This window comes from Sus scrofa, chromosome 1, assembly GCF_054392235.1.
Source record: "Sus scrofa isolate SSC_HxYL_T2T_F1_AM1 chromosome 1, Sscrofa_HxYL_maternal_Yorkshire_Landrace_v2.0, whole genome shotgun sequence".
NCBI classification, from domain to species: domain Eukaryota; kingdom Metazoa; phylum Chordata; class Mammalia; order Artiodactyla; family Suidae; genus Sus; species Sus scrofa.
Window position 1 is genome coordinate 7,552,386 of NC_139383.1, and position 26,088 is coordinate 7,578,473.

The 26,088-nt window shown below is 51.2% G+C and overlaps 1 protein-coding gene across 3 annotated transcripts; it reads right to left on the reverse strand.

Annotated features, from left to right (window-relative positions):
• Positions 1–1,359: 1,359 nt before the first annotated feature.
• Positions 1,360–24,830, reverse strand: MAS1 (MAS1 proto-oncogene, G protein-coupled receptor). 3 transcript variants are annotated; one of them, XM_003121114.5, is made up of 2 exons: positions 16,621–16,819; positions 1,360–5,076 (listed from the first exon to the last, which is right to left on the reverse strand). In XM_003121114.5, the coding sequence occupies exon 2, from the start codon at positions 5,039–5,041 to the stop codon at positions 4,064–4,066; it is 978 nt and encodes a 325-aa protein (XP_003121162.1). In that variant the 5' UTR covers positions 5,042–5,076; positions 16,621–16,819; the 3' UTR covers positions 1,360–4,063. The 3 variants fall into 3 exon arrangements, with proteins under 3 accessions (XP_003121162.1, XP_084878417.1, XP_020941941.1); XM_085022291.1 differs by lacking the exon at positions 16,621–16,819 and adding an exon at positions 24,505–24,830 and having other exon boundaries at positions 2,846–5,076; XM_021086282.2 differs by lacking the exon at positions 16,621–16,819 and adding an exon at positions 17,986–18,307 and having other exon boundaries at positions 2,846–5,076.
• Between the last annotated feature and the right edge of the window lie 1,258 nt (positions 24,831–26,088).

The following is a 26,088-nucleotide window of genomic DNA, read 5'->3' on the forward strand; positions in this document are numbered from 1 at the left end:
TGAGCCGTTGGAACCGTGGGACCTTTGTTTTTGGAAGCAGATTGGCTTGAGGGGCAGCGCGACTCCCAGTGTAGCCCGGAAAGGAGAGAGGCTGAGGGTTACTGGAGCTGACACGGTGGGGACGTGTGGGAAATTTTGAGAAGCGAGAGCCACCCATGGCCAGGTGCGATGATGAGCGTGGAAGGGGACAGCAGGCCTGGGAGCCAGGGTCCACGGAACTTGAAGGATGCAGTGCCAGGATACCAGTGACGGGGGACAGGGCGGGGTTGGGGGCAGGACTGCAAGGGTCTCCAAGGACCACTCCTCCAGCCAGTCTGCAGACAGCGCCACCGGCCTCGCTCCTCCCAGCCGCCGGGAGCTGCCTGCCGGGTCCCTGCCTTGACTCGGGCCGCCCTCTTTAGCCTTTTGAAATCCCACCTGCCCTCAAGCCACCAAAGGGAAACTCCATGGAACATTCCGTCTTTACTCCCAAAGACAGGGTTTCACCTCCTCTGACCGCCCTGCCTCTCTGTTGATAAGTTCTCCCAGCGCCAATTTCAGCGCAGTTTACAGCTGTAGCTGCCTTTGTGCGGTTTCCTCTCCTCTTCTAGAAACAGGGGCTCCCGCTTGCTCATCACAGCTTTGTTCCCATCACGGAATCTGGCAGAGAAGGCTGTCTGTGAATACTCAGCATGAACACGACACGTCAAGGCCAGGGATTATTCTAAGAGGCTGTCCCCAAGCCTCAGAATTCTAAGCCGAGATGACTCAGGACTGTCTAAACGGCCAGCAAGCGGATATAGTCTTCTCTCTGTATTTGTGTATTAAGTAACTCTTCTTGGCTTTTTGTTTTTTTTGTTTTTTGTTTTTGTTTTTTGTCTTTTGTCTTTTTAGGGCTGCACCTGAGGCATACGGAGGTTCCCAGGCTTGGGGTCAAATCAGAGCTACACCTGCTGGCCTACACCAGAGCCACAGCAACACCAGATCCGAGCCACGTCTGCGACCTTCACCACAGCTCATAGCACTGCTGGATCCTTAACCCACTGAGCGAGGCTAGGGATCAAACCCGCAACCTCATGGGTACTAGTTGGGTTTATTAACCACTGAGCCACGACAGGAACTCCATAACACTTCTCATTTTAGTTTTAACCTGATAGCTCAGTTTGGGGAGCAGGTTTGGGTGAAGAGAGAGGACTTGTCCTTGCAATGCTGTCAGGCTCTGGCTTCTACGTCTTTGCAAGGATGACTCTTCAAAAAAGTGAGAAGAATTTTCATCATCATTATCACATTCAAAATTCCCACTTTCTCTACAGAAAGGCAATAAATGGGGGCAGGGCTTCCCATTCATTCATCTTATTTTCTTTGGGTGAAAATTCCTTGTTTGTTTTTTTCATTTCTTTTCTTTTTTTTTTCTTTTTTTTTTTTAGGGCCCACCCGCGGCATATGGAGGTTCCCAGGCTAGGGGTCTAATCAGAGCTGTGGCTGCCAGCCTACACCACGGCCACAGCAACTAAGGATCCGAGCCGAGAATGCCAACTATGCCACAGCTCATGGCAGTGTAGGATCCTTAACCCACTGACTGAACCCAGGGATTTAACCTGCGTCCCCATGGATACTGTATCAGGTTCTTAACTCACTGAGCCATCATGGGAACTCCCTAAGAGTCTCAAAGTTGCTCTTTGAGACCAAGATCTCGTTGAGATGAGATGCAAGTGATACCTCTCACGAACCTGGAGGCCTGCACAGCATCGGGGCAAACTGTAAACAGGGGAAAACCACTCCAAACTCCTTATTCTGTTCTTTGCCAGTGAAGATACTCTGTTTTCAGTCAAAACCGAGATCATTCTAAATGTCACCGCTCCGCCCCCATCTGGGCTCCTAAAAGCAAGCTGCTTTGTCTCTAAATCAGATGTCATCACCCGCTGAAAAGCCTCCTGCCTCCGAGCTCGGCTGTGTGGGAGAGCCTGGCACATCTCCCCCAGTGAGGCTGCGCCCACGGTGACAGGTAACTGTTTCCTGCAAAAGGAAGAGGATGGAGCAGAGACAGGAGGCAACAGACAGCCACTTCATCACTGCTTCTCTGACCCTTCAGAGACCAAGCGTCATAGAAACACTAATGGGGGGAGTTCCCATCGTGGCTCAACGGAAATGAATCGGACTTGTTACCATGAGGTTTCGGGTTCGATCCCCGGCCTCGCTCAGTGGGTTAAGGATTCGGTGTTGCCGTGAGCTATGGTGTAGGTCGCAGACATGGCTTGAATCTGGTGTTGCTGCGGCTGTGGTGGAGGCCGGCAGCTACAGCTCTGATTGGACCCCTAGCCTGGGAACTTCTATGTGCTGTGAGTGTGGCCCTAAAAAGCAAAAAAAAAAAAAAAAAAATAGAAAAAGAAAAAGAAATACTAATGGGCTCGTTTATGGGTGTGAACATGTTCCTCCCTACCGACCAGCATGAAGCATCACCACTTTTGTGGAACACCTAGAAGGGGCAGCAGGAAGCCAAAGACAGCAACGCAGTCTGCAGGCCAGGATGGCTCCCCAGCTAAAACCCGGTTCATGCCATCCGAAGGTACAGACACACAAGCCCTGGCAGGCGGGCAGCAGAGTGCCTGGACGCTTGAGGAAATCCTGCAGAGACCAGTCTTGGGAGAACCGTCTGGGTTCCCTCCTAGAGGCGGGCACACTCTTAGCAGCCCCTGCCACCCAGCCTCCTCCCCGGGAATGACCCAAGGAAATGCCGACAAGCCCTCCCGTGGCTGCAGGTGAGAGCTCTGCTGCTATAAATGCATAACCCATCAAGGGGCCAAGGCAGGGGGATTGGGGTGGCAGGAGTGGGGGTGTGTGTCAAAAATCGCAATCACCCTCATGAACTCATGAGTTAAGTTTCATTCGTGAACATTCATATCAAGCAAAGGATTTCCAAACAAACTTTCTTTACATCAAGCATTCCACAGAGAGGGAAGGGAAGCCACGAGAAACTCCTCGACTGGTGGCAAAACGTGTGCCCTCACAACCCGACATGATGCTCTAGCACTGGCAGCTGCAGATGCCATCTGCCAGGTAACCTGTGACATCTGCAGGTATTTTCTATAGAGATGCTGTCTCAGGAAAAGTCCTCATGCAGCAAACAGAAAGCTGACCTTCATAAATTACATCCAACACTTAAAAACATGTAACAATATTTGAACACGGCAGAGCTGTGTGTGTGAGTGTGTGTGTGTGTGTGTGTTTGTGTGTGTGCTTTACAAAAAAGAAATATGCATTTCCTCCTCTACTGAAAGGAGTCAGAGGGACAGATGTTTCTCGACAGTGACCTGTGCCAGATGCTTCTCAGGTCTCGTCTTCCCGTTTCACTGCCACCACAAGGCTGGGGGGAGGGACTATTACGTTACTGTTTTATCCGTGAGGAAATGAGGCTTCCGGGGTTAAACCTGAGGTCACACAAGCAGCAAAGGACAGAGCCAACCTGACCCCCCAACCCGTGGTCTTCCTGCTCCATGGCTCTGCCTTCTAAGGTCCATCAAATACTTGTTCGTTTCCCTGTACATGTCTGTAACTTTCCTGCTGAGGTCACTTGGAGAGTTCGTGGGGAAATGTTGCCAGAAGTGCTCAGGAGGGACAGAAAGAGTTTTGGTTGTTTGTTTTGTTTTGTTTTTTCCCCTCTTTTTCAGCCACACCCACAGCCTATGGAAGTTCCTGGGCCAGGGTGCAAATCCAAGCCGCAGCTGAAACCTACGCCATGGCTGCGACAACACCGGATCCTCTAACCGACTGCGCCAGGCTGGGGATCAAACCTGTACCTCCTCGGCCACCCAAGCCACTGCAGCTGGATCTATAACCCACCGTGCCACAGTGGGAACTCCGACAGAAGGCGTTGGGGGAAAATACAGAAAGGATAGAGGTCCGACATGTGTGTAGGCATTTCCAGAAGGTTCAGCACACAGGCACAATCTCAGCGTTAGTTCTCATCTCATGCACAGGGGGTAGGGGTCCGCCTTAGCGTATCTGGGAGATAATCAGTTGCAGCCCAGGCGTCACCTGCAGGCGTCCGTGCCCCCCATGGTTGTCCACGCTTTCCCTCCACCCATCAGACGACGGTCTCGGTTGCAGGGGTGGCGGTGGCGTCTCCAGGGCGCCTGGGTTGCATCTCATCCTTGAAAGCCCGGGTCAGAACGACTTTTAAGGACTCCTTGAACCGCTTCTTCCTGCTGCTGCCCACGAAGAAGTAGATGAAAGGGTTGGCGCTGCTGTTGATGGTGGAGAAGAGAAGAGACACGTGGTGCAAGTTCCGGAACGTCGACCAGTACTCGTAGTAGAGCAGGTAGAGGAGCCTCATGGGCACGGCGAAGATGAAGAACACGATGATGCTGACCGTGATGACCAGGTAGAGCTTCGAGGAGGGGGACGCCCACGCCGTCTTCCGGATCTTCACCACCAGGATGCTGCTGGACACCACCATGAGCGGCGTGAAGACCGCGAAGCTCAGGACGCCTATGAAGATGATGACCGCCCGGCAGTCACTGCGGGAGTGGGCCTGCCCCTCCCTGTCGATGCACATCACATATTCCATGGTGGTCACCAAGCAGGAAAGCGCCCACAGGAGGGCGCAGACCAGTGCCGACTGATGCTTGGGCCGATGGCAGCGGTACCAGATTGGGTACAGGACGGACAGGCACCGCTCCACGCTGATGGCCGTCAGCAGATAGAGGCCCGTGTTGTAGCCAAAGAGAAACGTCACCGACAGCGTGACAATTGTGTAGTAATAGCCAGACGAGAGCTCGTAATCTAGAGCGTAGTCCACAGACAGAATAAAGATGCAGAAGAGCAGCGAGATGTCGGCGATGGACAGGTGGGTGATGTAGACGGTGAAGGGGTTTCTTCGCATCCGGAAGCAGAGGAACCAGAGCAGAATCCCATTCTCCACAAAGCCCAATGGGGAGATGCTCAGGATCACCCAGTGCACCATGGGAATTTCCCGACGCGGGTCCCCAGCAGAGGCATTCCTGCTGGTGGAGGCGTTCGAGGACCCCTCAGTGACAAATGACGTCCCGTTTGCCTCGTCCATGAGGAGGCTTCAGCCTGGGTTCTTCGGGTCCTTTTCTGTAAATAAGTTAAAAAAAGGAAATCAAGGATGAATGGCTGTCAGAGAGCGGTTTCAGCTTTGGATTGCCACCATGTTATACAAAAAATATTTGCTAGATTGTACATTTCTCCGTCCCGTGAAGATAAAATTAGACATTTCACCAGGAGAGATAAGCGATCTGCTTTAACGGCCTGTTTTGATCCACCCAACAGCCTTTGGTTCTATATGGTTATTTGCTTGTGGTTTAGTGGCAAAGGGGATCTGGCAAAGGGAGAGGGGCAGAGTTCCTGGTGTCCATCTCCGGCCCGGCCGGAGCTTTCTGAATTTTCAAAACACCTCATCTTCTGTGCCTTCATCTCCTGGCCTGAGGGACCAAGTTAATCACATTAAAATGTAATGACAAAATATAAGTTTGGGCAAAATGCTGTTGTTAATGCTTTCTTTTTCTTTTTCTTTTTTGGCTGCACCCGTGGCATGTGGCAGGTCCCGGGGGCCAGAGATCAAAAACTGCGCCCCACTTGCAACCTGCACCCCAGCTGTGGCAATGCCAGATCCTTAACCCTCTGCATCACAAGGCACCTTCCCATTGTTGCTACTTTTTTTTTTCCTTTTCACATCCGCACCTGCAGCATATGGAAGTTGCTGAGGAATCGGAGCTGTAGCTGCCACGGCCTACACCACAGCCACAGCAACACCAGATCTGAGCCTCATCTGTGACCCACACTATAGCTGTGGCAATGCTGGATCCTTAGCCCACTGAGCAAGGCCAGGGAGGGACCCTGCATCCTCATGGACACAATGTCAGGTTCTTAACCCACTGAGCCACAACAGGAACTCCCGTGTTGTCATCACTTTTTAATGCCGTAAGTGATGGGTTGAGAGTAGCTAGAAAAAATATGTTCAATAGAGCACCAATATTTTTGAAAGTGTGAACAGTTCAAAGGCAGGTATTTTATGTGGTCCCAGTACCTGTGACAAAACCTACTCAGATTAGGTACCCTGTGCAAACCAACCCTGGGAGCAGATGGAGCACTCAAATAAGATGCATTCACATCCCCGCGCCCCACAGGCCAGCCCAAGTGGCTGATGGACATTAAGCAAAGCACTCACTCGAAACCAATAAGCAGCTAAATATTTGAAACTGAAAGCAAAGATTACCAGAAACTTTCCCTCCCACATTAGGAATTGCAAAATAAACCTATGCACAGCCCCTACCCTCTTCCTGTTAAGGAAACAAATATATAGGAGCCACTGCAACCCGGGAGGGATTTCTCATGGACCACAGCATCTTTCAGCTCATTGTATGCAAGAGAGCCCCAGGGGACTCCTATAAAAATGAGTTAGAAGGGAAGTTCCCAGTTAGGAAAGGTGTTTCAAACCTTTGAAAGACCTTTTTCTGGAGTTCCCGTCGTGGCGCAGTGGTTAACGAATCCGACTAGGAACCATGAGGTTGCGGGTTCGGTCCCTGCCCTTGCTCAGTGGGTTAATGATCCGGCGTTGCCGTGAGCTGTGGTGTAGGCCGCAGACGCAGCTCGGATCCCGCGTTGCTGTGGCTCTGGCGTAGGCCGGTGGCTGCAGCTCCGATTCAACCCCTGGCCTGGGAACCTCCATATGCCCCGGGAGCGGCCCAAGAAAGAGCAACAACAACAGCAGCAAAAGACAAAAGACAAAAGAAAAAAAAAGAAAGACCTTTTTCTTTTTCTTTTGAAGGTCACACCTATGGCATATGGATATTCCCAGGCTGGGGTCGAATTGGAGCTCGAGCTGCCAGCCTATGCCACAGCCACAGCAACGCCAGATCTGAGCCACCTCTGTGTTCTACGCCTCATCTTGCAGCCATGCCGGCTCCTCAACACTCAACACTCCGTTAAGGACACGGTGCTGGGTTCTTAACCTGCTGAGCCACATGAGAACTCCTGTTTTTTCCTGTTATAGTCAGACCCAAGTAACCCCATGCACTTTCTGAACACGGATCATCTTTCAAAAACATAGTTTTCCGTCATTGTACTAAGTTAAGGATGCAGAACTGAAGAAGACGCTGCCCTCAGCACTTCTTTCCAGGGGAGGCAGACGGAACTGAAATCTAATTCAGTACGGGAATTGAAATGCCCATCGCTTATGGCATTAAAAAGGCAGGCACACCCCAGGAAACCATGGCTCTGGGTTTCGGGGGGAAGCTTCACGGGGCTGGGCCTTGAAGGGTCAGTACAAGTTTATAGCTGAAGAAAGGAGAGAAAGACATCTCAAGAAAAGAGGACAGGAATTCCCATTGTGGCACAGTGGAAACTAACCTGACCAGTATCCATGAGGATGCGGGTTCAATCCCTGGCCTCACTCAGTGGGTTAAGGATCCGGCGTTGCCGTGAGCCGTGGTGTAGGTCACAGACACGGCTAGGATGCTGTGTGGCTGTGGCTGTGGTGTAGGCCAGTGGCTAGAGCTCTGATTTGACCCCTAGCCTGGGAACCTCCATATGCCTCAGGTGCGGCTCTAAAAAGCAAAAAAGAAAAAAGGAGAAAGAAACCAGGACAGGTGGACAGAGAGGCACAGAGGTCAGAAGGCACAGAATGTTGGAGTTTGAGGTGTCTAGTGTGCCCTGTGTGGAGGTACGACTTCATACAGAAATGAGCTGCAGGAGGGTTCCCATTGTGGTTCAGTGGGTTACGAACCTGACTAGTATCCATGAGGATGCGGGTTTGATCCCTGGCCCCCCTCAGTGGGTTAAGGATCCAGCATTGCAGTGAGCTGTGGTATAGGTCGAAGACTCAGCTCAGATCTGGCGTTGCTGTGGCTGTGACACAGGCTGGCAGCTCCAGCTCCAATTCGACCCCTAGCCTGGAAACTTCCATATGGCACGGGTATAGCCCTAAAAAGAAAAGGAAAAAAAATAAAAAAGGAAATTCCAGAGACCCACTATTGCAAGAAGCTTGAGGTGGGGGCCTGGACTCTGAATTTTCATATTCCAGGGCATTCTCATTCTTATGGGCCCCACGCCATGGTTTGGAAACCACTTCCCCTGCACTACAGAGCCATTAAAGTTTCAGTGCAGGGCTGGGATGTGACCTGAACCGTGCTTTTTATTTATGTGTGTATCTCTATGTTTGTTTATGGCTGCATCCACAGCATGTGGAAGTTCCCAGGCCAGGGATCAAACTGGAGCCATAGCAGTGACAACACCGAGTGCTTAACTGCTCGGCCACCAGGGAACTCCTAGGTTTAGTCTGCAGGCTATTTTAGAAAGGTTTTAGAAAGGTTACCCTGGTCATAGTCTACAGGCTGGATGAAAGTGGACAAGAGATGGAGCCAAGAAGCCAGCAGGGGATTGTTAAAATAATCCCAGTGAGAAATAATAACTATGAAAACGGCTCAAGGACAGAATGAATTCCAGAGACATTTCAGAGAAGACGGGTCAGCCCCCCTGGGACCATGAGAGGGAAGAGAGACGGAGGAGTCAGTGGACTGAGCTTTCCATCTGAAGAGGCTGTGAACATAAACTCCTAAAGCCTGACACCGGGGGCAGGGGGCACAGCGGCTGGGAGAGAAAGGAGCCAGGTTCCTCGTGCACGGAGAATGAGGCATGAGAAGCCGTGCGAGTGGGTTCCAGCTGTGCCGACCGGGGTGTCCTCTGCTCCCGGGGGCCTACATCTTTTAACAAGCAGAACTTCATCAAACATGGAGTTCCCATCGTGGCTCAGCGGTTAACGAACCCAACTAGTATCCATGAGGACACAGGTTCGATCCCTGGCTTCGCTCAGTGGGTTAGGGATCCAGTGTGGGGGTGAGCTGCGGTGTAGGTCGCAGACGAGGCTTGGATCTGGCGTTTCTGTGGCTGTGGGGTAGGCAGGTGGCTGTAGCTCACGTTCGATCCCTAGCCTGGGAACCTCCATATGCCCTGGCTGCGGCCCTAAAAGCAAAAAAAAAAAAAAAAAAAAAAAAAAAAACTTTATAAAACAAAGAATAATAGACACACCAATGAGAACTTTAGAACATTATTCATCACTGTGCCTTTTCCTGATTATAAAGTTCAAATTCAGAAGTCACCTAAGATCACAGGCTCCTCTTCTATTCCCATGTCTCTGGCCTGACTCCTGGGATCGGTCTTCCTTTGGCTGTTCTCCGTGTCCCTGCAGCAGCCTCTCCTGCCCAGACTCTTACCCTCCTCCCTTCCCTTTCTCATACTCCCTCCACCATTCTTGGTGTCACTCATTAATGACCTCTATAGCCAGGACAGTCCTCCTTACAGAGTTTTAATTTAATTTTGTTTTTTTAGGGCCACACGTGTGGCATATGGAAGGTCCCAGGCTAGGGGTCAAATTGGAATTGCAGCTGCTGGCCTACACCACAGCCACAGCCACACCAGATCCTCAACCCACTGAGCCAGGCCAGGGATCAAACCCGCGTCCTTATGGATACTAGTCGGGTGTGTAACCCACTGAGCCACAATGGAATCTCCCCAGAATTAAAATTTTATCTCCTCCATTAAACTGCAAACTCCTCCAAGGCAAGCTTTGTTATTCACGTCTGAATCTCCAGCACTTGGCCGTTGCATAAACGCTTACTGAGTTATTTCAGGACATCGAGCCTATTACAATGGTCCGGAAGATGCACCCTGGTCGCCCGGGAAAGAAAACCACCACCCGGAACCCAGGCCATCGCAGTTAGTACAAAGTTCTCTCATCGTCAGTATAACTCCTGAAGCCCATCCTTGGGCAGACTTTGATCATGATGTGGCTAGAAAGAAAAAAATTCCCATTAAAATGAAGTCACAGATGCGGCTCGGATCTGACGCTGCCGTGGCTGTGGCGGAGGCCAGCAGCTGTAGCTTCAATTCAGCTCCTAGCCTGGGCACTTCTATATGCTGCAGGTGCAGCCCTAGAAAGCAAAAAAAAAAAAAAAAAGTCTAGAAACCACTGACTGCTCTGACCGCCCCTGCAAAACGGAAGGTGGAGAGACTGCGAGCTGACTAACGGGAGGAAGCCCTGCAGCTGTGAGCTCCAGATGCTGAGGCTGAGCTCTTCCCCCTCTGCCCTGGGGCCTAAGCCTGTTTTTAAGACCTTACCTTCTACAGCGTCTCCGTTAACACGTGTTCCAATCTAGGATCGGGTCTGCCTCTAATTCTTCCTACTTAGGGAATTAAAGGCCTCACATTCCCTAGTGTTATAGGGTTGGGTTTTGTTTCTGTTTTTGTTTTTCTCCCCCAAACACTAGGAAATTAACTTACTTTCTAATGATGACTTTGCCAGCGCAGGACTCACGTCACTGTGTGGCCTTGCGTTCAAGTTCCACCGCGAAGAAAGCAGCCTCAGTTACTTTTAAACAGCCCCACAGTACCCAAGGGTCATGCCTGCAGGTTCATTTTATAGTCTGTTTAATCTTAACACAAGATGGGAGTTTTAAAAAAATTTTATTGCCTTTTTTGTAATTATAAAATATTTGTGTTCATTGAAGAAAAATTTGGAAAATTCAGTAGGAAAAAAAAATCACGTAAAACCACTGTTCAAACTTAACCTCGTTTGGAGTTCCCATTGTGGTTTAGTGGGTTAAGAACCTGATATAGTGTCTAGAGGATACCGGTTCAATCCCTGGCCTTGCTCAGTGGGCTAAGGATCGGTGTTGCCACAAGCGGCAGCATAGGTTGCAGACGTGGCTCAGATCCCATGTTGCTGTGGCTGCAGTGCAGGCCGGCAGCAGCTGCAGCTCCACTTCGACCCTTAGCCTAGAAACTTCTATATGCTGCAGGTACGACCATAAAAAGAAAAAAAATTAACCTCATTTAACATTTTGAAATATTTTCTTGTTGCCTTTTTTCTGCATCTTATTCACACTCTTTTAAAATTGAGATTGCATTTTATAATGTGTTGGTTGCTTGCTTTTTTCTTTCTTTCTTCCTTCCTTCCTTCCTTCCTTTCTTTCTTTCTGTCTTTTTGCCATTTCCTGGGCCACTCCCGTGGCATATGGAGGTTCCCAGGCTAGGGGTCGAATCGGAGCTGTAGCCGTCGGCCTACGCCACAGCCACAGCAACGCAGGATCCTTAACCCACTGAGCAAGGCCGGGGATCGAACCTGCAACCTCATGGTTCCTAGTCGGATTCGTTAACCACTGCGCCACGACAGGAACTCCGCTTGCTTTTTTTCTTCACTCTATATCACATTGTAAACATTTTCTCTGTCGGCATATCTTTAAAAGCCATGACTTTGATCGTCACTCTTTGGCGGTACCATCATTTATTTTTAATAATCTTCTAACTTTGGACTTACCCATTGCTTCTGATTTTCCACCATTATTTTTCAAAATAACAACATGCTGTAATGAAATTTCTTGGATGCAAATTTTGTGCACATTTTTCATCATCTCCCTAGGACATATTTCTAAAAGTGGAATTGCTGGATCAAAGGGTATAAGTGTTTTTCAAGATTTTAAAACATTTTAACAAGTTGTCTTCCAAAAACTATACCAATTATACTGACATCAACAGCATATCAACGCTTCTTTTTCACAGCATATATACATTTTGTCCTCACAATTTCTCCATTTTTTTAAATTACCATCTGTGATAGGTGATTAAAAAGGTACTTTGGGAGTTCCTGTCGTGGCTCAGCAGTTAACGAACCTGACTAGGATCCACGAGGATGTGGGTTCAATCCCTGGCCTCACTCAGTCCGTTAAGGACCTGGCATTGCCATGAGCTGGGGTGTAGGTTGCAGCCTCAGTTCAGATCCTGTATTGCTGTGGCTGTGGTGCAGGCTGGCAGCTGTAGCTCCGATTTGACCCCTAGCCTGGGAACATCCATATGCTACAGGTGCAGCCCTAAAAAGCAGTAAAATAAAATAAAATAAAAATAATAAGAAAAAAATAAAAAGTTACTTTGTTAGAGTTCCTGCTGTGGCACAGAGGGTTAAGAAGCCAACTACAGCAGTTCAGGTCACTGCAGAGGCAGCAGCTCAGATTCAGTCCCTGGCCTTGGGAACTGCCATATGCCTCGGGTGTGCCGTTAAAAAAAAAGTGCTTTGTTTTCCTTGCATGTATTTGATCTCTCGTGAGTTTGAGTTTTTTTTTATGTTACTGGTCATTTGAATTTCTTCTTTGACAGATTATTTTTTCATGTTCTTTATCCAATTATTTTACCGAGTTGCAAGAATTCTTTGTAAATATACTACTTTGTTACATATGTTAAAAATTCTTTCCCTCAGAAACTGGGGTATTTGATAGAAGATGTAAGAGGCTTGGAATTTTCTAAAAACCTCTTCTTCACTGTTACCAGGCTGCCTGTACTCTGTTGATCATTGACCTTGGAGTTGAAGAAATCATGTAGATACTGCAATCTACTCTTTTTTTTTTTTTCTTTTTTTCTTTTTAGGGTCACAGCTGCATCCGGACGTTCCCAGGCTAAGGGTCAAAGCAGAGCTGCAGCCGCCAGTCTACACCACAGCCATAGCAATGCAGGATTGGGCTGCATCTGTAACCTACACACAGCTCACAGCAATGCTGGATCCTTAACCCACCGGGCGAGGCCAGGGATTGAACCCAAATCTTCATGGATGCTATGTTGAGTTCATAACCAGCTGAGCCATAACAGGGACTCCTACTCTTTATTTTCCAGGTGAGAAAACTAGCTCATAACTAGTTTAAGATTACCTATTTAGCTAGCAGCCAAGCCAGAACAAGAGCCAAGGTAGCCCAGGTCCAAATAGGCATTATTTCTCTCTTCTCTGTGTGTGAAGTCCACACAGCTAGTAGAATTTTGGGGACGTGTAACAACGGCCTTAACATCACCAGAAGTGACTACCACAATCAATTTGATTATTAGTAAACATTTTTATTAAAAGCCTCAAGGATGGACTCTTTATTTATTAAAGAATGTTATTATTTGTTAGAGGAGGGATTTTTATTTATTAAAGCACCATCTGCCCAATGCCAAACACAGAACAACAATTAAGAGAAACAAGGACGAGCTGTTTTCCGTTCCTTCTCATCTCACTTTCTTCTGCAAAATGGAGTAACCATAGTCATTGCCACCACCAACGAACCCTTCTATTTAAAAAACAGTAAAAGTGGGAGTTCCCGTCATGGCACAGTGGTTAACAAATCCGACTAGGAACCATGAGGTTGCAGGTTCGATCCCTGGCCTTGCTCAGTGGGTTAAGGATCCAGCGTTGCCGTGAGCTGTGGTGTAAGTCACAGACGCAGCTTGGATCCCGCGTTGCTGTGGCTCTGGCGTAGACCAGTGGCTACAGCTCCGATTCGACCCCTAGCCTGGGAACCTCCATATGCCGAGGGAAGTGGCCCTAGAAAAAAAAGCAAAAAGACAAAAAATCAAAAATAAAATAAATAAAAAACAGTAAAAGTGAGAGGGTCCGCCCTGTAGCTTCACGTTGACAAGTCCCGCAAAAGGGGGTCAGACGTGATCTCGTTCTCAGGGCCCCACCCACACAACACAAAACGTGTCACGGGATTTCTACTTCACGCCTCACCGTGGTCTTGGAGATGACAGCATTGCCTAGACAAGCTTCCTTCCTTCCGACGTGCCTGCCTTCTGGTGGTTTCTTCTCATTCTCCTTTCCTGCATCTCTCCTTACGCTGCCTTTTGGGCCACGAGGCTCCATTCCCAACCCTCTTTCCTCCTTCCTCTGCAAACTTCCCTGGGTGGCCTTCACCCAATCCCCTCCTTTCAACTCTTTCCGCAGACCAATGAAATCCAAATTCCTGTTCTAACTCAGCTCTCCGGGACATCAGACCCTCTAACTCAGAGCCCTGGATGTCTCGGACTGGGCCTCCTGTGGCCGCTCTCCAACTTCAGCAGATCCAAAACAGAAATCAGACCTTTCCCGCTGTTCCATGCTCCCTCTGGTATTTTTCGTCTTCCAGGCCAAAAAAAACTGAATGTTTGACCAGGCTCTGCTCATCTTGTAGGTTCCCTTCACCAGCGCCTAGAGTCACCCATTTCTCCAAGAAGCCCTGGCTCCTTTCAGTAGAGAAGGGAACGTAGAAGCCAAGATCTGGACGCTGGGTGGACCCACTGCTCTTACGGTGTCACTGCTCTCAGGCCCTCCCAGGGCACAGAGCTAAGGGGCACGTGCATGTGAAGACACATGTGCAGTCGTACATGCACACCCTGGCATCTATATTTCTACGTCTTTCCCCACACAAACGCACACACGCATTGAATGCCAATGATTTCACCCCAATATCTGATCCAACACAGTTCCGCTGAGTTTTCTTCCTCTCCGTGTTTGTCATTCCTGTCTCTGATGGTGAGAAACCTGGCTCCTGGCTCCTGGCTCCGTCCTCCTCAGTGGGTTCACGTATTCGATCCCTCCTCTCCTGCGTCCACCTGCCCCTCCCCCAGCCCTGCGCAGATGCCCTCCCCCCCTCGCTGGGCTCTTGCACCTCAAGTCAGGCCACCACTGCCACTATGTCCTGCCCTGGGACGTACTCCTCACCCAGCAGAAGCTCTGAACTTGACCCCAGGTCCCCTCCCCTGCCAGGCAGATGCCGCCCTTGCCCGGCCAGGTCACCACCACCTCCCTCACCCCAGGGAGGCGTCCTCCACCGGCTCAGGCTCCACCACCTCACGCAAGCCATGCTTCACACTCACCCCCTCCCGCAAACGGCGAAAGAATTGTAAGCAGTAAGGCATCTGAGTACAAAAGAGACGTCTGAATAAGAGGTTTGTCGTTGTTCAAGTGACATTGCTGGGGCCATGGTCTCTTCTGCCTGCGCCTAGTTCGCTCTGTCTCGGAGCCACACTCTCCCTCAACAGACCACTGGATGTGAGTCCTAAGCCATGCAGCTCAGCCCCTCTGAACCGCAGGCCCTTCACACAGTTGGCACATCATTTACTGTGTTTCTGGAAGCCTGGGGCGTAAGGAAAGCTAGAGACTAAAAAACACCTTGCCCATGCGAGTCTCATGGAAATGCCACACTGGGACCAGAAATGGACAAGCAAGGAAAACAGACATGGTGGTTTCCACAGATGTTGCAGGATGTGGGTTGGCCCGTCTTCTTGAAATTGCTACCTACATTTATGGCTCCATGTAAGTTGGGCAGAACAGCTGGACAGGGACGCTGCTGGGAAAGCAGGAAGGAGCAAAGAGGGTAGCGATCGGGAGTGGGGGCTCCGCTGGAAGGACGCATAAGGCAGAGTTTAAATGCTCTACTTAACATGCTTGCTGCAATTTTCTCTAAAGATCTCAGAGGCAAGCATCCCTTTTCACCTTCCCATTCAGATGCTTACTGTCCTCCCGGGGTCCTGGATTCCAGTCTATGACATCATTCTTAAAAGAAAAGAAGGAAGGAAAGGAGGGCAGAAGGGAGGGAGGGGTGGGCAAGGGCCAGAGGGAGGGAAGGAGGGAGGAAGAAAGGAAATGACAGGAAAAGAGAGAGAAGCCAACAAAATCAAGGTCCGAGGTGGGCCATCTGAAACCTTGTCTTGTTTCTAGGCAACCAAAAGGAGAAGCCTGACTCCAGGCTGGACCTTCCAGGTGTGCAGCTCCAGAGACAAGGGCAAACCATTCCCTCTGTGTGTGTGCAGAAACCTGGACAAACAGAAACCCATTTGGGAGATGGACTTTCCATGGCAGGTACGGGATCCGGGAGGAATGTGCCAGGAGGAACATCTGGCCTGTGGTTAAACACCAGTTCCCAGCCTCCAACACGGAAGCCACCTGCATGGAGAAGCAGAAACTTCTTGCTCCCTTTCCAAGTGCACAGCAGGGTCAACTTAGAGCCCTCTTCTCATAAGGACGTGGGGGCGGGGGGTGACTCTGTCTCCTAGGGGATAGTTGACATTTCGATTGTCACACTGAGAGGAGGAGGCTACCGGCGTCTCGTGGGCTGGGGCCAGGGATTCTGTAAACACCCTACACTGCACATAAGAGCTGCCTACAACCAAGAATTTCTGGCCCCAGATGTCATGGTGCCAAGGCTGCGGCACCTGGAGCAGACTTGCCACCAGCCTTTCAGTGCTGCCTACGGAGCCATCAGACCAGCTCCTGCACGTTCTCTCCCCAGCTTCCCCCTCCCAGCCCGCCTGGGAAACATGGCCAAGACACTCACATCAAAGAGCAGGGGAGCCCTTTCAGCAGAACTGTGCCACCGCACAGGCTACACACCTGCCGTTATAAGCAGCAAAAGCCAACACAAAAGCCGGTGCCCGCTGAGGAGAGGCAGGGGAAAATCAGTCCAGCTCGCCTCCCACCATCAAGCATTTCCCTGGAGGAATCCCATACGGTGCCCTTCCAACCCCAATGGCTCTGGCAGGTACAACAACCCATCAAACAACCTCAAGTACCTTCAAACCTACCACCGCATCCATAGATTGCGTCTAAGGTCCTTGCCCCCCCATTACGCATCCAAAAGAAAAAGTTAACACAGAAAGTTTCAACCCCGAAGTTGTAAAACGCCGTCCGAGGGACCGCTAGTGTAGCAAAGAGGCAGATTTTCCAAAACGAAGGCAGGAAAATAGTGGTCTTTGCCGACACACACCGAACATCTAACACAAGAGGCAAACAACCAGCACAGAAAGAGGTGCCTGGCAATAGCTTTTTGAAGAGGGGACGCTTACTCTGGTTGTCAAGGGCCGCTGAACAAGGCAAAACCGGGGTGCAGGCTCACGAGGTCCATTCGCTCAGGGAGAGGCAGGGGTGGTGGGCGGGAGGCTGGCCCTACGCATCCTAGGGCACCACTGCCCCGCCAGCCTGCAGGGTCTCCGGTCCCAGCATCTCCTCCGAGGATGACTGCAGCCTCCCTTCTCGGGAGAAATCGGAGCTGCTCTCCCACTGCTGAAAATATTTGAGATGTGCCAAGCAGATGGTCCCACGCTTATCAGCAGAAGCTGTGCTTCAAATGGCATCATTCGGTGACACACGCCAGTGAAAATCTTCATGCCGATCCCGAGTGGGAACTAATGATCACACGAGGTGCCTGACCCCCTCGAACCACGAGGGCCAGTCAGGGCTGAGGAGAAAGACGGCCCAGAGTGGGGCCGCGTGGAAGGGCAAAAGTGTGTGTGTAGCAGCACGAGAGGGACCCAGCTCCCATTCCTGACTCAGCCTGGAGCTAGCCCAGTGATTTCCGCCAAGCTCTGGAAGACTCAGTTTTGTCACCTGTAAAATGGAGCTAATCGTGGCCACGGAAACTCACGGTGGTTGAATGAGATATGTGTCTGCACCTGCACAGCGAGGGCCAGGTTGTTAAACAATTAAATACCCGTTCCCTTCCTGCAGTGCATTTTCAGGGCGTCTCACACCCACGTGGGTGTGTATGAGTGAGGCAGTGGAGGGAGAGGGAGCCCAGGGGCTGGGGTCGAGGCGTGGAGGAGCCTCGGGGCCCAGCGTGATCTTCAGCCTGGTTCAAAGACTGTCCCTGCTAGATGTGCATTCTCACCCATGCAGTCAAGCTGCTTCCCCCCACCCTGACCCCATTCGCTTTTTCAGCAGACCCGGTGTGAAGGTGCCAAGGCCAAGCCAGAGGTTCTGGATGGTCTCTGTAGCCAAGCCCTGCGGTGAGACCCTCCCCGCCGACCCCCATTCACAGCAGCATTTATTGCTTCTATTTCAGAAGCCTTCCTTCACGGTTATGGGGTCAAAGTAACAGTGGACTCCTGGGGTTGATTAACTCAGAAGAGGGCAAGAAGGCAGCTTCAGATGCTGAGGGAAAGCAGGCTCCGCGACCCACACACGCAGCCTTCCTCGGACCGCTTTCATACGCACAAGACGGACAGTGACCCAGGCGGCTCTTGTGTGAAACCTGACCTGTGGCTGTGTCCTCCTGTGGGAAGAGGAGAGGGTGGCCAGGGCTCGGCCCCTATAGACCTTCAAGCCACAGGGAAACCCAGGGGAGCTTGCGGCATCTATGGTTAGGCAGGTGCATCGAGTCAAAACGTTGGGGGAGCTCAGTCCTGGGAGGCCAGTGTGTGTGTTCTCATTACCTGTTCTGGATGTTCCAAGGGAGGAAGGGTCAGCCTCCTGAAGAACTGGACATTTCCCAGAGGAAAATCAGAAGCGGCCGGGAAAAGCGGGACCACCGTCTAAGGCGAATGGCCAGGAAGAGGGGAAGGCGCCCTCGGAGGATCAGACACTGGGAAGCAAGCGCAATGAGGGGAGAAAGACAGGCTGGCCCAGGAGGCGCCAAGGTCACGGGTGAGAAGGAAGGGACCAGAAGGGAAAGAGCACGGAAGGACAGCGGGGCACTCTGCTCCCGGGCTCCACGTCGGCTGCTTCCCAGGAGCCCAGGGACGGCCCAGATCCTGTGAGCACTTCCCCCGGTCCCCGCGGGGGCTGTGAAACCCTGAGCAGTGGGGCCAACAGAAAGGAAGGCTCCGACGTCATGATTTAAGTCAACAGAACACGGGGCCTCTCGGAGTTGCCTCTCCCGGCTCCTAACAGCACAGGGGCGCCTGTGCATCCTGCAGAGGGCCACAAGGCACCCCTCTGGAAACTGGCAACCATCACAAGGTGCACGAGGAGCAGGCAGCAGGAAGGGGTACCTGGAGTGGCCAGATGGGGTCCAGGTAGGGGAAGCAGTTACGGGGTGGGGGGTGGCCGCTGGGGTGGGGCGGGGCGGGGAGCCTGGCAGAGATGGCACTCTCTTCCCCCGGAGGGAGTGGGCAGCAGAAGGCACTGATTGTTTTGTGACTAATTGGCACCACTAACAAAAGCAGGAACTCTCGCAGATGGAGCCGGAGTTTCACTTGCGGTAGCTAATGATTTATACTTAGAGAAAATACAGCAACTCTCTGTAAAAATAAAACTGCTTGCATTTAAGCCACAAATAGGTTGGCTATTTCCGTGCCTGGCTGGTCTTTGTGAGTAATCATCCTCCTCTCGCGAGGTCGGGGGGGTGTAGGGGGAGGGAGGTGTAGAAAGATGGGGAACCAGAGCCAGCCGAGCCTGGAAGAATGAAGGGACGACGTTCCCAAATGTCCAGGGTGGAGGGACGTTCTAGCTCTCACCTCCACGAGTTCCCGAGGGAAGCAGCAACCTTCTTTCTCCCATCAAACAACAGGGGAACTTGGTGGAGATGGGCTGCGGGAGAGCTTTGCAGAATTGAGGAAGGAGGAAGCTCAGCAGCCAAGGAGGCCAAGGAGGGGACCATAAGTGGGGGAAGCCATGAGCGGTGGACCCGTTGGGTGGTGGAACCCACAAGTAGACCCACACAGGGTACAATTCCTTTCTCCCATCAAGAGTTTACCCTTAAGAGTTGCCATATGATCCAGCAATCCCACTCCTAGGCATATATGTGGACAAAACTCTAATTCAAAAAGATACATGCACCTCTATGTTCATTGCAGCACTAGTCACAATAGCCAAGACATGGAAACACCCTAAATGTCCATCAGTAGAGAACTGGATAAAGAAGACGTAGTACAAATACATAATGGAATACTACTCAGCCGTTAAAAAGAACGAAAGAATGCCATTTGCATCTATATGGATGGACCTAGAGATTCTCATGCTAAGTGAACTCAGTCAGAGAAAGACAAATACCATATGATATCACTTACATTGGAATCTAAAATATGACACAAATGAACTTATCAACAAACCAGAAACAGGCTCACAGAGAACAGACTTCTGGCTGCCAAGGGGGAGGGGAGGAGGGAAGGACTGGGAGTTTGAGACTAGCAGAGGCAAACTAATACATACAGGATGGACAAATTACAAGGTCCTACTGTAGAGCACAGGGAACTAGAGTTCACCTCCTGTGATGTGGAATTCCCGTTGTGGAGCAGCCGAAACCAATTTGACCAGTATCCATGAGGATGCAGGTTCGATCCCTGGCCTCGCTCAGTGGGTTAAGGATCTGGCATTGCCGTGAGCTGTGGTATAGGCTGTAGACGTGGTTCAGATCCAGTATTGCTGTGGCTGGGGTGTAAGCCAGTAGCTGCAGCTCCCATTCAAACCCCTAGCCTGGGAGCTTCTATATGCTATGGGTGTGGCCCTAAAAAGAAAACAAATAAGTAAACAAAGCCTCTCAATGCTCAGTGCTGACCCTGGGGATGCCCAGTGACTTCCAGTCACATCCTAGAATGTCCTTGTCCCTGGAGGGAAGGATCTCTACTTGACCTTAGATGTTAAGCCCCTGGTTATGGGGAGACAAAAGCCCAGCATTCCCCTTAACGCAAGAAAGATGTGAGAGTGGGCGCAGTGAGGGGGTGGGCTGCTCGGACTGAGAGAAGGGCGATGGGTGGGGCATCCCCTGAGTCAGGGATGAAGCCTGCAGCCCCTCAAGGTGGTGGGCAACCAGTTCAGCACGAGTTGTCTCGGGCCACCATTTGGCAGCAGAACAAGCTCAGGTATGCTAGAAATTTGGACTTGTGAGCTGGGCTAGAGTGATGAGTGATGCTTTCTCCCATCCGTTTGATTGACAGTGTCTCAGAGCAGGGCTGGCCCCGCCCTCTGCCCTCCAGTCCTGCAAAAGGGACTTCAGATCCCACTGGCCAGATAAAAGTACAAGATAAAACCCTGAGAACGGCACTCGGATCTGAATCCCATCAGCCTCAGGGACTCTTCGCCCGGCTTCTCCTAGCCTACCCTGGCCCCGGTTGAGTGTCTCCCGAGTGAGGAGCTTTGCTTTCAGGGCATATTTCTTAAACATCCAGTCTTACTGAGAAACGCACTGTCTCCCTGCTGCCCTTGGCTTTCCTCCAACTAGCCGGGCCAGCCTGGTGGGAGAGGAGCCCAGAGCAGGGGGTGCCACCAGGGGAGGCAAACCCACAAAGAGGCTGCGGAAGTGGCCCCCCGGGGAGACCCCGATGATGAGACCCAGCTGCGGGAGGCTAGGTCCCCAGCCCTGAGCTCCCCGGGACCTTCCCAGGAAGACTCTTCCAGCCCAGCACGGGCACCTTTGCAGGAGAATGTGAAGGTGAGACATGGAGTGAGACATCCTCCATCGAGACCGCTGTGGCGCCAAGGAGCAAGGGGGACATGCATGGTGTGGGGGTCACTGTGTAGACCCAGTGTTGGGCAGGTTCCTATATGGTAAGACAAGGACCGTCTCGTGCCCTGCATTGGCATCTAATCGGCAACTTCGCCTTCTAGATTCCTTACCTAGATGGTCACCATGTGATTTTTCCCTTGTCTAAACATCACAAAAAAAAAAAAAAAAGCCACTTGTGAGAAAGGGTATTTTTGGAGCCTTGCCTTGGGACATGGAGTCTATCCATTCCTCTGGATGTTCTAAATATTCCCCGGGTTCAGCCCTGCATACTTGGCCGGCATTGTTTTGGCCCTTCGTAAAACTGTAATTTCTAAATTACCCTTTGGAGATACTCATCAGCTAGCATTTAGAGGCTCTATAAAAAAGAGAGAGACATAAAAAGCTCCAAACTGCGTTCCTGTAGGAACGGGCGCCCCTCCCTGTGCCTGCCTCCAGGGTCTCCCGTTGGAGAGATTTCTGCGTCAGGCTTAGCTGAGACTCTTCTGAGCAGCAGCCAGTTTGTTTATGTCAATCGAACACCCCAAAGCGTGTCACTGGGGGTTGCCTTGTCCCACTAGGAAGGCTGAAGACATCTCTTTGACCCCCCACCCCTTGCAAATGCACCACACCACTGCTTAAAAGAAAAAGGTTTGAAACGATGAATGCTGTCAAGGGTCACGTTTGGACACCATTAAGTTTGTATTTGTGGTCCTTTTTCTGCCAGTAACTGTAGATTTGGGCAGACGATGTTGTTTTTTCATCTGCAGTGTCCTCGAGGAGACTGAAAAAGTAAGTCACCCTCAAATGACAGAAACTAGCATACTGGGACTCCCACAGGTAGCTGTGACTCTGGAGCCAGGCGGAGGAGTGCCTAACATCCATGACAGCCCCTACTGAATGGGATGAGTTCCTTGTTTATGTGTCTGTTTGTCCCCAAACACTTATCTCCACAAGGCAGAGGCCATGCCTTACTTGCCTCAGTTTGGCTGAAGGAAGGAATACGCTGAGTAAATCCATCATGATTTCAAATATTGGCTGTTTTCAGAGTTCCTATTGTGGCTCCAGGGGTTAAGAATCCAACCAGGGGAATATCTGTTGTAGCGTAGCAGAAACAAATCTGACCAGGAACCAGGAGGTTGTGGGTTTGATCCCTGGCCTCGCTCAGTGGGTTAAGGATCTGGCGTTGCTGTGGCTGTGGTGTAGGCTGGCAGCGGTAGCTCCAATTGGACCCCTAGCCTGGGAACCTCCATATGCTGCAGGTGTGGCCCTAAAATTAAATAAATAAATATTGGCCATTTTCTCATTGTTTCTTGAGGAGGAGTCTGATCGCCCCAGCTGGACTGTAACTCATCTGGGGAAAGAACCATGTCCGGACTTGCATGGGTGGCCTCTTACAGTAGCTAAGAAGACTAGGGGCTGATAGGTGGTTTGACAAATACCTGGCTCCAGGTAACAGGGAGTGAAACTCCTAGGCCCTCGGGTGATAGGGGGGCTGAACTAACCCCTCTCTGTGGATCACAACTAGCGCCCTGCAAACCTCTCCCAAATAGAACATGATATCATGCTAACAACTTCAATTTGTTTCGGGTATAGGAGTGCGCCTTCTGGCAATACTCCTGCCATACTTTAGAGCGTGAGGCCTTGCCAATCCTCTTTGGTAAAACCAGAGTCCCTTGTCTTGACCTAACATGCACTGGCTAGGAGATCCCGGTGGCAGGTTGCAAAGGTACTAATGGATCCAGCTAGCTTTGCTTCAGTTCTCTGCAAACAGCCCATGTAACAGGCTCTTTACTGGCAAGTCAAGTGTCCACGTATTGCCCTAGTGAAGAACATGCAGCACCTGCAGCCAAGAAAAGAGTATTTCTGGCAACTGTGGCTACTTTAAGGCTAGCAGCCGCCCTGTGCTCGGTTATAAAAATTGTACCAGACCAAAACAAAAACGTCTAGCCTACAACGGTATAAATTAGGCAAAATAAATAAAATCCACCTTCTAAATCTGTCCCAACTTTAATCACTGACCTGGGTAAAGAGGAAAGTGCAGTGGTTCCCACTTGACCCCTCGGTGCGTGGCTCTCCGAGAACTTGATTTATTTTTTTCAACGTTTGCTCTTTCCTCATTTCTGCAGACCTATCGCTATGCAAGGGTGACCCGGGAAATGAGATGGGGGGGGACTCCCACCAAACTCATACTCTTAGCGGAAAGCACTGGAGCAGAATTTACTACTGGCCAAAACAAGGTTAGGGGTTTTCCCGTCTTTTCCATTGAACTTTCTTCCTGTGCTCTGCGGACAAGGTCACTGTCCCTGGTCAGAGGTGCTGGCCTGGATACGCCTCCAAGCCCCAAGGTGGGGGATGGAGGTCAGGGGAGTGGTACAGAGCGGAAAGAAGTAGATGACAGAGATGTAGAAGGCCTCCAGGCACAAGGTCAAAATGAGTGACCCCAGCACGTGCCCTTCCACCCCTGAGGGAATCCCTGGAACCCAGGGCAAGAGGCCCAAAGGTAGACAGGGGACCTGCTGACACAGGTCACGCCAAGTCCAACCTAGGTTAATGTCATCATAAGTCTGAGTTATGTGCAGACCCCTAAATAGTTCTGTTACCCCAGAATTGTAAAAGGAGTAGCCAGAGGTGAAAGGTCTAGAAAGTTCCCGAATGGGAACATTCGAGGATCAGAGCCTTTCCTAAAAAGACAGAGGGAGAGGGTAGGAAACGCAGGGTATTTTGGGTGACCCGCTTGGAAAATTGTGGAGCAGAAGGCATCCACTTGGCAGGGGGCCAGCAGAGCTGAGCGGTGCCCTGGGCGCAGTCGGACGAGCGCCACGGACAACAGCTGACCTCGGGGACAAAGAGACGAGGGACAGCTGGGAGCTGAGTCTGGTCCAGGCAGCCCCTCGCAGCCCAGCACACGCTGCCCCGTCTCCAGTCCACATGGGTCTCCCGCTCCCAGCCTGTTATCACTCATCTAGTCCCTGTCAGGGGAAAAATTGGTCTGCAAATATGCGCCTGATTTTTCCATCTTGGGCAAATTGCAGCCTCGTTTTTCCTGCAACTGCAGGAGATGAAGCTTCTGACCAACGCAGGCAAGGGGGGCGGCGGCTTCAGGACGCAGAGGGGGGGAGGTGGAATATCTGCCAATCTTTGTGTCCTATCCCAGGTTCCCCCCAAGAGAGGAGCAGGGACTCTGCCTCCAGAATCAGACCCGCAAGGGACTGCGCGTGGCCCCTTCCACTTGTCCCGCAGCGGCGCCAGAGGAGCTGCGGGCAGGATGGCCTCCTCAGAGCCCCGACACCCCCACGCCCCCACGCCCCCCTGCCAGGCAGAGGGCTCCTAGCCCTGCCCCGTCCCTGTCGCTCCAACACCACTTCCTCACGCGAGGCAGGACGCTGCTAAGGGCCGCGGCAGGTTTTTCTAGGGATTCGGATAGGTTGTCCTCTTTCCACACACCCCCCCCCCCGCCCCCGGCTGTATGGGTCTGTTCATTTGCTAGGGCAGCCGGCACAAACACTACACACCGCGGGCTGAAACTCACATTCCTGGAGGCCGGAAGTCTGAGGTCAAGGTGTCCTCGGGGTTAGTTTCTCCGGAGGCCTCTCTCCTTGGCTTGCAGAGGGTCGCTTTCTCTCCTGTGCTCACCTCCTCCTGTAGGACACGAGCCATCCCAGATCAGGGCCCACCCTGAGGGCCTCACTTTAATGTAAGCCCCTCTTTGGGACCTGCTGTATAGCACGGGGAACTCTCCCCAATATGCTTTTTTTTTTTTTTCCTTTTTAGGACCACACTTCTGGCTATGGAAGTTCCCGGGCTAGGGGTCCAATTGGAGCTGCAGCTGCCTGCCTCCACCACAGCCACGGCAACGCCAGATCCAAGCCACTTCTGCCAACTCTGACGCAGCTTGCAGCAACGCCAGATCCTTAACCCATGGAGCAAGGCCAAGGATCAAACCCACATCCTCACAGAGATAACGCTGAGTCCTTATCGTGCTGAGCTACAATGAGAACTCTGCTCTACCCAATATTCTGTCATAATCTATATGGGAAAAGAATCTGAAAAAGAATGGATGAGTGGGTGTTCCTGTTGCGGCTCAGCGGGTTAAGAATCCAACTATTATTCATGAAGATGCCGTTTGATCCCTGGGTTAAGGATCCGGTGTTGCCATGAGCTGTGGTGTAGGTCACAGACATGGCTTGGATCCCAAGTTGCTGTGGCTGTGGTGTAGACCAACAGCTATAGCTCCAATTCAACCCCTAGCCTGGGAACTTCCATATGCTGCAGGCTCTAAAAAACAAACAAAAAGAATGGATATGTGTCTATCTATAACAGAGTCAATTTGTTGTGCAGCAGAAGTTAACACAACATTGTAAATCAACGACACGTCAATAAAACATTGAAGAATGGAAAAATTAAATTAAAAAATAAAGATGCTGTCTCCAAATACAGTTGCATTCTGAGGTGCTTGGGGCTGCGCTTCAAGACATGAGTTTGGGGGGACAAAACTGAGCTCAAAACAACAGCCAATTAGGCTAAAGTCCTAAAGTGTCCCAGGACAGGGCACGGAGGCCCTTCCTCCCCAATAAAACTCTGCCCTCCGAAAGCCCCCAGCCCACCATCCAGCATCCAGCCGTCAGCTATTCCACTCTGAGGACCTTCAGGACATGTCAACAGCTACTCCCACAGTTCTTGGGTCTGTCCCTGAAATTAGCTGCCCTTTGATTAGGTTTCTTGTGTCCTGACTCTTCAGACAGATCTAGGCAGCCTGGGTCCCCCCACGTCCCCTGACATGAGGCGTCTGTGGCACCACTTCCAGGGGCACGAAGGGCATGGCCACCGTAGCCCCGACGCCCCTACACCCCCACGCCCCCATGCTAGGGAAAGGGCTCCCCTTTAGAAAGTTCTTTTTCTTTTTCTTTTTTTTTTTTGTCTTTTCTCTTTTTAGGGCTAAACCCACAGCAAATGGAGGTTCCCAGGCTGGGGGTCAAATCGGAGCTGTCACTGCCAGACTACGCCAGAGCCACAGCCACATGGGATCCAAGCTGCGTCTGCAAGCTACACCACAGCCACAGCAACACTGGATACTAAACCCACTGAGGGAGGCTGGGGATTGAACCCACGTCTT

Coding starts and splice junctions, on each gene's coding strand:
- MAS1 (XM_003121114.5), bottom strand. CDS start 5,041: ATGGACGAGGCAAACGGGACGTCATTTGTCACTGAGGGGTCCTCGAAC.